The sequence below is a fragment of the Nannospalax galili genome, unplaced genomic scaffold (genome assembly GCF_000622305.1).
Source record: "Nannospalax galili isolate Female #2095 unplaced genomic scaffold, S.galili_v1.0 scaffold384, whole genome shotgun sequence".
In the NCBI taxonomy this organism is placed as follows: Eukaryota; Metazoa; Chordata; class Mammalia; order Rodentia; family Spalacidae; genus Nannospalax; species Nannospalax galili.
In genome coordinates this window covers 1550485-1561969 of record NW_008352648.1, presented here as the reverse complement: position 1 = coordinate 1561969, position 11485 = coordinate 1550485, and the positions used below count along the sequence as shown (strand labels likewise).

Genomic DNA, 11485 nt, shown 5'->3' with positions numbered 1-11485 from the left:
TCTTTGCCAGTAGAAAGCACTCGGTCAAAATTGCTAGCTAGTAGGGAAAGTAAATATCAATAAAACCCAGTTCTTGTACTATAGGAGTTTATTTGACAGCAAGAGACAGACTACACGATGACACAATTTAAAGTAGGACTTCAGGGAGGAAGGACACCAAACACAAATGAACAGACAGTAAGAGACAGATGAAGAACTTAGTCTTGATGGGAAGGAAAACTGGCAGGAAAAGGCAGATACAGCTGAAGTTGGGAACACTGAATTAGAGCTGGCATGTTTGAATTAATTGGACAGATAATAATCTTAAATAATAAAATACATACCTGTACAATTGGTAAAGTTGTGAAGAGTTCAGAAACAGCTATTGGTTTTTCAATTTCCTACAACAAATGATAGATAAGGAGTCACTCTAGGTACAGGTGAAAGGTATGAAGCATAATGAAAAACTCAAGGGCTTTTCAGAAAAAAAAACTCTTAAAAAGAAACCTAATTTCTGGTATTCAAAAGGACTAAGCTGCTTTTCTTTTTCAAGGAAAGAAACTAAAGGGCAGAGAAACTGTTAAGAACAGTGAAGGCCAGGAGTGGTGGCATACACCTATAATCCCAGCAGCCTTTAATCCCAGCACTCAGTAGAACATCAGTAAATTAGCGGAATAAAACCCAATTTTTAAGACAAATAATCTATAAGATACAAATTGCTAGCCTAAAAGGAAATATACATATTTATCAGTCTATTAAAAAGAGAAATCAGTCACCCAGCTAAGAGTCCATGACAACAAAATATTGTAGTTACAGCTCAGTCAAAAATTATATATATGAGAGATCAGGCTGGCCTTGAATTCACTGGAATCCATCCTCTGTCTCAGAAGTGCTGGGATTAAAGGTGTGCACTCTCACATCCAGATAACAATGTACTTTTTTTTGGGTCTTTTTTGAGACAGGGTCTCCCTGTAGCCCCAGCTGGCCTTGAACTCACAGAGATCTGTCAACCTCTGCCTCCTGAGCACTGGGACCAAAGGTGTTTGCCACCACTGGCAACAATGTATTTTTAAACATCCTTGAAAGTAGCTTAGTTAATATTAATTCAACATCAGGAATCCCTATGCCATTCCAGAATACTTCACAAAAACAGTCCTTTGTATGACTATATACCAGCTCAACTGTTAACATAAAATAATAATGTACGGAGTGTTTTTAAACAGGACATCTATCTCACAACCTTACCCCCAGGCTCTGGGATCTTGGAGGAGGAGGGTGTGAAGACTCTTAAGAGCCAGAGGGAATAGATGGTTGAACAGAAAGAATATTTGCTGGACATGACAGTGCAGTTGCACAGTTGAATTCACAGCAGCTGGGGCTGTATGCACAAGACTTGCACAAAATCAAGGCAACCAAAATCCCAACATGGATTAGGAAGCAGCTGGAGAAATCCCACCTCTATCCACGGAGCTGTTGGCAATTGATGGCTGCTGTGGGAAGGGGAGTCAGTTTTCTTTAGGGATGAGGTCCCTGAGAGGCTACCCATGCTCCAGTAGATGGCCCCACACCCATGCACATATAGGCAGCACTAAATGGACTCAGCTCAGTGGTTGTGTGTGAGAGAGAACATGAAGATAGGAGAGAAGGTGGTAGGGGGATAGAGGAAGAATGGGAGGGGAAGGAATGGGGGGGTTGATTTAATCAAAACATAGTACATGCATATATGAGTATTAAATGTTTTTTTAAAAAGAAATACACTTGAGGGCTGGGGATGTAGCTCAGTTGGTAGAGAGCTTTCCTACCATGCAAAAACTGATCGATTCAATCCCCAGCATCTCATAAATTGGGTAAGGTAGCTCACATCTAAAATAGCAGCACTTATGAGACAGAGGCAGCAGATCTGAAGTTCCAGGTGAGTTCTATGCTAGCCTGGGATATATGAGCTCCTGTCTCAAAAAAAAATGTTTGTGATGGTTAATCTCCATGGTCAACTTGGGATTTAGAAATCACCATGGAAACACATCTGTGGGTGTTTCTATGATGATGTTTTCAGAAAGGTTTAACTCAGGAGGGAAGACCTATCCTGAATGCAGGTAGTACCACTTGATGGACTGAGGTGTTGGAAGAAGTAAAGAGAACTGAGGTGAGCACCAGCATCAACCTCTCCCCAACTGAAGAGAAACTGAGTCCTTTCATGTCCCTGCTGCCCTGACTTCCCTGATATGATGGAATGTACCTTCAAAATAAACCCTGCCTTCCTTAGGCTGCTTCTGTTAAGTCATTGGCCATGACAAGTAACAAATACAATGTCCATCTTTAGTATCCACATTCTCAATATAAACACTAATATATATAAGTATTTCATATGTATTGATTTATTAACTTCAGAAATCTTATTTTACCTGTTTTTTTTCCTTAAAGTCAACAACATGATTGATGGCAACAACTGAATATCCAACTGAAAAGAAAAAGAAAATAGTCCTTTAAAATTCTTTCTTTCCTGTTCACAAAAGTCATCTTTATCTTAGTTTCAAGACTATGAGATGAGGCTAGGGATGTAAATAGTGGCAGAGTGCTTGCCTAGCATACACACCGTCCTGGATTCCAACCCCAGCACTGAAAAAGGAGTAGGAAAGAAATCTAAGCGCTACTGTTTATAGTTATTCAATGTTAAGTTTCAGGTTCTTCATCTGTCAAACAATGTTAGTAACAGTTACTTCCTATGACTGTCATGAACATGAAATAATGAACTAGCACATGCATTTCATATTAATCTGTAGTTTATCATTAACACAGTATTAGCCCCCCCGTTTTTTTTTAAAAAAGAAAGTATTTTATTTATTATTTTTATGTGTATGAGTGTTTTGCTTGCATGTGTGTAAGTGCACCCAGGTCAGAAGAGGGTATTGGATTCCCTGGAACTGGAGTCACAGAGAGTTGTTAGCTGCCATGTGGGTGCTGGGAACCTAACCTAGGTCCTCTGCAAGAGCAGCCAGTGTTCTTAAACGCTGAGCCATTTTTCCAGTCCTCTTTCCTATCTTTTTGCTCATTTTTATCCCATCAAGTTTATGCATTTTTTGGTCTCCTTTATCATCACTCGGTTCTTCTGCTATGCCCTGTTTCTCTCCTTTTCTAAGGAGCAGGGGATGATGACTCCCACACACTTCTATGAGAGATCGGGAACTCTTTGAGGCCAGGGGTTTGTTTTACCATTACCATAACAGTCAGTACTATTTTGCACAATTGGCCTACCCCAAATACATCTAAACTGTGACTCCTTCCTGTCTTTAAGCTGTCTAAATACCAAGAAGATGGCAGGATACCGATATTAAAAGATAATGCACGGTAATGCCAAAATATTTGCTCTCCCTTTTATCGGTTTTCAACAACTTCTTTCTTTCCGCCCTAAAATACTTATTGAGTATGCAAGAGAAATAAGGCAACTAAATAAGACATTTATAAGTAAATTCTTTGATAAGAAAAGGTTCTATGGAAGCACAAAGCAGAATGAAAATTGATTGCAGAGGGTCAGAATAGAGCCTTAGAGAAAGTGACTTTTAAATTAAAACAAGATAAAAAGAAAATGTGCTTGCATTTTGGGCTTTACTGTTTACCCAGTCAGTCACATCAACCAACTACATCTCTTCCCTATTCTTCTTTACCAGTCCAAGTCCACCCTAAACTTTTGCCACACACATTTGGGATATCATCTACTAAACAGTGATCAAGTATGCTGCTTTTCCATGAGACCATTATCCCTCACCTGCCATCTTGGCAATATTTCCACAATCATCTTTAAGTACATTATTTTTTTAAATTTATTTTATTTTATTTAGTCTGGGTGAGTATATGCACACGTGTGCAGGTGTCCATGGAGGCCAGAAGAGGCTGTTGGATCCCTGGAGCTGAAGTTACAGGTGTTTGTGAGCTGTCCAATATGGGTGCTGGGATAAGAACTCTGGTCCTCATGACTGAGCAGCAAATGTTCTGAACTGCAGAGCCATCTCTCTATTGGCCCCTTCCCAGAGCGCCCCCCCAGCTGGAATTAATACATTGTCATTTGTGTTAAGGCCTATCGTGTCAAGTTAGTGTCCCCAGACATCCCTCAGCGCAAGTTCATACACTGGGGTCTAGTCAGCCTGTTTAGAGTCCCACCCTTTAAGAAGATCAGCTCTTCCTCACCCAGCAGTAATGAGCGGCTAATAATTTTTTGACTAAGATTGGGGCTTGCCCATTTCCACAGTCCTGTGCTGGGGGCGGGGGTTGTCTGCTTGAGTTTGCACAGGTCTTTTGCATGCTGGCATCATTGCTGTACGTTTATATGAGCAAGGTCCCAGAAGCTTGGAGGACTCTATATTTTCTATTTGTAAAACATGTATCTGAAGCTCATTACTGGTTTCTTATATCATAAACTAAGAAAGCTACAGTAACTTTTTTGGTATTTAGTTTTTAAAAGGAATTCAGGTTGCAATAAGTTACGTCCTGGAAAATTCACTTCATAGGTCCTATCAAAGCATATTCGCACTTAATTAATTGCCCAGGCCATTATGTCTACTCTCTACTGATGAAGGAAATATATCTCAGAGAGAGACAATGCTAACTAGTGGCTGTCATGCAAAGTCGCCGTTTTTCTGCTGTAGTCAGTCAGCACTGCATCTTTGGATTCATTTGACCATGCTCAAGAACGGTTTTGGTGGTGATTAGGAGAGACGGGGAACAGGAACAGCCTGTACATTGTCCAGACCCCTCCCCCATTATTCCTCAAATTATTTACATAGCACTTTTCTTAGGTATTATAAGCAAGGTAGAGATGATTTCTATTACACTGGCGGCAGTGTGGGGACTCTGGGCAGATACTACTCATTTATATAAGAAAATCGAGCGCCATTGGATCCAGTGCTTTTTTGATATCAAGGGAAAACCGTACTTCACAACCAGGACACAAACGCTGAGCACACTTAAACAGCAGTAGGAGGCATTCCCTGCTCTCTGGGCCTGAGCACCGTCTTCCTTGAAACTCTTGAACCAAGAGAGCAAAGTGGAGGAAGAAGCCAACACTGAGGCCGAAGTGCAAGAGATGAGGCAGAGGTTCAAGCAAACAGCTTGTGCACCATGGAGGCTGCGGGAGCACAAATAGGGGATGTGGAGGTTGGGATGCTACTGTCAATTCCTCCCGACGGATCTCGAACTTCACCATCTAACGGCTGAGACCACCTCTGGGAGGCTGCCTTGCTTACAACCTGTGTCCCTGTGGGGCCTCTGCGTGGACCTGTACATTCTGGACTAGCTCTCACTTCAGCCAAGTGTAACCGTTTTCAATAAATCATTTGTTTTGCTGTCTCAACTGAAGAATAAGAAATAATGAAAAGCCGGGCGTGGTGATATACGCCTTTAATACCCAGGACGCAGAGGCAGGCGAGTCTCTACGAGATCGAGGATGGCCTGAAGACACAAGGGAGAACCGGCCTCAAAAAACACCCAACTGGGGCTGGAGAGATGGCTCAGCGGTTAAGAGCACTGACTGTTCTTGCAGAGGCCCCGGGTTCGGTTCTCAGCACCCACATGGCGCCCACGAACCGTCCTTAACTCCAGTTCCAGGGGAACCCGAAGCCCTCTTCTGACCTCCGCAGCGTTGCGCGACACGGGTGCACTCACATGCATGCAGGCAATACACTCATACACAGAAAATGAAAATAATAAAATATTTTTTTTAAAACCCACCCAACAACAGCAACAACAACAACACAGGACACGAAGAAATGGTGATTCTGTCCTCAGGAAGAGGCCTTTTCTACCTTTAAAAGTATCGTAAACAGCATGACAAAGGGCTTAGGCTGTCTCTGAAGAACGGATGTGGCTGCCCTAATCTTATTCTTTCATCTCCTCAAATTCTAAGGAGGAGAGAAACCATGACTATCTAAAATTAAAACAAGGACTCAGTCTCCGGGGTTTTCACTTCTGACCGGAACACGAAGAGCATTCTAATATTCCGGCGATGTTACCCACGGCCTCCTGTCCAGGTCTTCGGCCCTCCACTGACCCTCCCTCCAAATTTGTTCAATACCCAACACCGCCCCACTTCTGCATTCTTTAAGCCTGTGCCTGTGACCCAGCTTCTCAGACTTCGGCGAATCAGGAAAGCCTGATGCTTAAGCACCGGCTTAGCGACTATACCCCCTGAGTCCAGGCCGGGCTTCTGGGACCCATCATTTCGAACATCCTTCGCCAGGCCCTCCTCATCATTAGGCCTCTGGAAGACAGAGCAGCACCAGCTCCCCGCGCCAGGGAGCAGGGCGACACCACAGGCCACATCAGACCTCGGGCATCCCACAACCCACGGGAGGCCTGAACGCTGGTGGGAACGGCCCCAGTAGGGGCCGTGGCGCGAACCCTGAACACTCACGGTGAGCCGCGGTCTCCACCAGGCCGCGCAGCGCCCTCAGGTCCGAGCCGGCTCTTAGGTCCAAATCTGCAAACACCGCCATGATGACATCCCAGGAGCACCCGCGCGCCAGTCAGCGCAGCCTCCAGGTAGCTCTTCAGGCATCTTGGGAGTTGTAGTCCTTTGGGCATCTTGGGAGTTGTGGTTTTTTCCTGCGCAGTCCTCTGGTCGCTCCAGGAACTTGCGTTGAATCCAGAAACCATCCAGAGTTAGTCTGTGTTCAAACTAATAGCATCACTTCAGTGTTTGTTGTATCTTGAATGAGAATGTTTGTTTCCCTCTGTAGGGGTTCAAATTTCCCATGATGCCCATGTACAATAAAGCTCGAAAAGCACCCGTAGGCTATCTACTGAGCATCTACCGTGAAGATTTCTAAGGTCTGGAAGCGCTATTTAAAGAGGCGAGAATAATTATTTTTCTTTCCTTTCTCCAAAGTGCGCTTCATTGTTTGAAAATAGGCTTCTTGGGAAGGTGTGTATGTGACAGATCCCATGACGTCAACCAAAGACCTCCAGAGAAAAGGAAGTTGATGCCCTGTGATAACTGGCCAAATTATCCTTTTGGTGCCTATTACAACCAACAACTTTAACCACAAGATGGCAGTGCTCTCTCAAAGATGAGCGCTTAGAGCCAAAGGTTTGAGGAGGCGCAAAAACGAACCAGTTTTTATGACTTTCTATGAGACATACACAAGGTGATGTACATTCATTTGATGTTTCTGCTTTAAATTTTTTATTTATTATTTTTATTTTACGTACATGAGTGTGTTGCCTGTGTAAAAGCATGTATATAAGAGCACCCGCGGGTAGGATTCCCTGGAACTGGAGTTTCAAACGGTGGTAGCCTAGATGTGGGTGCTGGGAACCTAACCCAGGTCCTCTACAAAAGCAGCCAGTGGTCTTAACCGCTGAGCCATCTCTCCAGCCCTTGATGTTTCTACTTTTTAAATAAATTCTTGAATATTGATAGATTATTTGACAACATAAAATGTCGGATCCCTTCTCCAATTACCTCTACAAAGGGCCAGACCCTTAGCCCTCTCTCAGCAATTCTTAGTTCACCAGCATCTTGGTCCCGTATGAATTGACAATAAGCAGCTCCATCCTCCTGCGACTCATCAACAAGGCTTCGTCTGAACTGCCTAGTGCTTAAGAAAGTCCACTAATCAGGAGCTTGTCCATAAGGACAATACCAAAATGCTGAAATGTTTCTAAACAGTTTCAGTTTCTGTACTGATCACAAACAGTTTACAGTCTTCCCCCTCTAGGGACCACACTTTAAGTCATTCTCCTTAACTTACTGGTCTCTCTACTTCCTTACTGATTTCCAAAGGGGTTATAGTAATGTTCTTGTTATTTATTTTTTTGAGACACAGTATTGTTAGCCCAGGCTGGGCCTGAACTGGAGCTTTAGGAAAAAGACTGAATAAAAGATGCCCTTTCTTTAGGAGGGGATTTCATTTATCCTACTCACCACATAGCTTGAATGTTTGTGCACTGAATTGTCTGTCCAAGCTTTTCCCACGACCCTGAAAGAACATTTCACAGAGTCCACACCTAAGGCTATGCCTAAACCCAGAACACTAGTGTAACTAATATGTAACTATGTAACCCAGGAGTAATTCCCTCTTCATCTTTTTGACCCCATTGTTGGTGATTAAACTTAAGGTCTTACTTGTTAGGGAAGCACTCTACCACTGAGCTATATCCCCAAGTCACCCCCTCACCTTCTTTGCTTCCCAAGGATCTTTTATCATTATTTTGATTTCATGAGACTTTCAGATAGTCTATCTCTGTTTTCACTGTGAAGATTTTTGTGTGTGTGCAGTTAACGCCGAAGGTAAATATTTCCTATGTCATTGCTTTTATCAGAATTGGAAAGCAACCAGGTATGGTGGCCCACACCTTTAATCCCAGCACCAGGGAGACAGAGGCAGGCAAATCTCTATGAGATAAAGGTCAACCTGGTCTACATTGTGAGTTTCAGGCCAGCTGGGGCTAAGAAAAAAAATCCAAAGCAAAACAAAACAAAGTACCACCATCACTACTTGTGATGGTTTGATTGAAAATGTCCCCCATGGGCTCTGAGTATTTGGAAATTTTGTCCACAGATGATGCTGCTGTTTCGGGAGGTTTTAGAAGGTGTGGCTATCCTGGAGGAAGCACGTCACTGGGGGTGGGCTTAGAGAGTTCTTAAGCCTTGCCAGATCTTCAGCTGCTCTTTTGCTTCCTGTGCCTGCGTAATGATGTGAGGGCTTCACTTCTGCTGCTCCTGCTCCAGCCACCTCCAGCCATCATGCCTCCCTGCCATGATGGACTGTAATTCCCCTAGAACCATAAGCTCAAATAAACTTTTCCTTCTATAAATTGCTTGGGTCAGTGTTTCTATCACAGCAACAGTAAAGTAATAAACTACTAAAACAAACAAACAAAACACCCCCAAAACCTGTGGAGAGTTAAATACAAATGAAGAAGACACGTATGCTACAAAAAATTAGCCTAATACTATGACTTGCATGTGAAATGTTCCCACGGACTCTTTTTTGAATGCTTGGTCCCCAGCATGCCATTATTTCGAGTGGTTGTGGAAATTTTGGTAAGTGAAGTCTAGGTGGAGGAAGTAGATTCAGGACATGACTTTAAATGTTGTACTGGGTCCCAATCCTTTCCCTTCTCTGCTTCCTGTTCTCAGTGAGGTGAAGCTGTTCTATCCCACTCTCCCTCTTCCAGGTTGTTTTGTCCAAGTGCAAGTAGCCAAAGAACAATGAACTAAACCTTATGAAATAAAGAGCCAAGTATTTGATCAGAAAGACAAAAAAGTAACTAATACACAGGAGAATATGTTTTGTGAGCACAAATGTTGTTCCTAGCTTTTTAACATTTTTCCTAATTTATTTATTTTTATTTTTTATTTGCCTGAGTATTTTGCCTGCATGTATGTAAGTGTACCACATGTGTACAATGCCAAAAGAAATCAGAAGAGGGTGATGGATCCCCTGGAACTGGAGTTATGAATGGTTGTTAGCCATCACGTGAGTGTTGGGAACGACATCTGGTCCTCTGCAAGAGAAGCCAGTGTTTTTAACTGCTGAGCCATTTCCCTAGCACCAATGCTGGTCTTTTTGAGACAGGGTCTCCCTGTAGCCACAGCTGGCCTGGAACTCCCTATGGACACCAGGCTGGCATCCAGCTCACAGAGATCCTTGATCTGCCTGCCTCTGTCTCCCAAGCCCTGGGATTAAAGACGTGCACCACCATGCCCACATTTTTTTGCTTATATATATTAAAGTATGCTGGCGATTAAAATAAAATATGACCTAAGAAGCCTCAATGAAAGAAATTAAAGGAAGCAGTATGACAGACTGATATAAGGAAAAGATGCAGGATGATAAACTTAATGGAAATATAAAGCCTGGATTTCAAGAAGATTGGTCTCTTTTTAAAGAAATTATTATTTTATGTGTATGAGTGTATTGCCTACATGTGTAAGTGCACCTCTGTCGTGCAATGCTAGCAGAGGTCAGAAGAAGGTGTTGGATTCCCTGGAACTAGAGTTACAGACAGTTGTTAGCCACCATTGGGAACTGTACCGAGGTCCTCTGTAAGAGCTATCTCTCCAGCCCCCAGAAGGTTGGCCTCTTGATGCAAGTTCAATTAAATCAGGATTCTCAAGAGAAACAAATCAGTAGGATATTTGTATACAAGGGAGAAATATTTTCTTAGAAGGAAGTACCTCAAGTTATTATGTAGACTGAGAAGTCTCAAGATTTTTAGTCAGCAACCTAGGGACCCTAGAGAGTTTATGGTACAAGTTTTTCTTGTCAATGGTGACAGAGACAGAAGCAGAGGCATAACTGCACTATGTCCCCCACAGTAGCTGAAAGAGTTAGTCCCTTTCCCCTTAGAAACCTCCATTTAGGTGAAACCAAGATTCATGACTTTGATGAAGAAAAGGGTGAGCCCTTTTCTTCAAATATGAAGCAGATTTGGTGTTGAGGCTAGGCTATGCCTTGTTCTGTTACTCCATATTATGTGAATAGTGATTTTTTTTTCATACCATGCCTTGCTCTGAGAGACTCCGTTTTACAAGTACCTTTTGTTCAGTTTTGAGGACAGAGGACGGCTGCACCTGAATGGACACGGGACTAGCACCATCTCTCTGGGATCACCTACATGGAACATGCTGAAAATTATTTCTTTCTGAGATTTGAAAGGGTGCCACCCTATAAATTTATCAACGTGAGGAAGTAGGGCACAATATTAAAAATCACGCTTAGAAAACAAGGCCCCATGGGCCCCATAAAGAAGTGGATACTTCACACTGTGATAGATGGGCATCACCAGCTTGTCGTCTGAACACCTGGTATGTGCATCAAGGGACTGACAGAAAGACAACCCCGGACTGTCCTGGGAGCTTCAGATTGGCTCAGTCACTGCTGTTGACATCTACTGTTGCACCTACTGCCATCTGCCCATTCTTTTATTCACCTATTTGGATGTGCCATCCAGCTGTTCTCTCACCCATTCCTCTGGATCAGACCTGTCTTTTCAACTCTGCAGCTGGACTTAACTCCGGCTTTGCAGCCCGACTCTACAGCTGCCTCTGCTAAAGCTTCTCCAGCAAGATCTCCAGCTGGGCCTGGTTCATTATGTTTTCATTACAGATTCTATTTGCTTTTTATCCACTACTTCGCTTCTGAGGGCTTCTGAAACCTCCTGAACTCTGTTTCAGCCTCTTAACCCTTTACAGCCATTCTGTAACCAACACACACACACACACACACACACACACACACACACACACACACAAACACACACATAGTGTGATGTGCAGTGTGTGATCTGAGAGTTAATATTAATAATTAAGATTGGAATAAAAGAGCTTGTTGGGCTTGGCAGTGCTCAACTTTAATCCCTGAACTTGGGAGGCAGAGGCAGGTGGATCTTTGTGAGTTTGAGGCCAGTCTGGTCTACATAGCAAGTTCTAGGCCAGCCAGGGCTACATAGTGAGACACAGTCTCAAACAAAAAAGCAAAACCCCCATGTTTATCTCAGCCAGAGGCAA

General features: G+C 43.2%; 1 protein-coding gene across 1 annotated transcript in view; it reads right to left on the bottom strand.

The window, feature by feature from the left end:
* Positions 1–6493, bottom strand: part of Rpp30 (ribonuclease P/MRP subunit p30) — a 44733-nt gene extending 38240 nt beyond the window's left edge. The window contains exons 1-3 of the mRNA XM_008849597.3: positions 6383–6493; positions 2382–2437; positions 324–380 (exon numbers count right to left, since the gene is read on the bottom strand). Of these exons, the coding sequence (XP_008847819.1) occupies positions 324–380; positions 2382–2437; positions 6383–6464 (195 nt within the window). The 5' untranslated portion in view covers positions 6465–6493. The remainder of the gene's footprint in view (positions 1–323; positions 381–2381; positions 2438–6382) is intronic.
* Positions 6494–11485: the final 4992 nt, after the last annotated feature.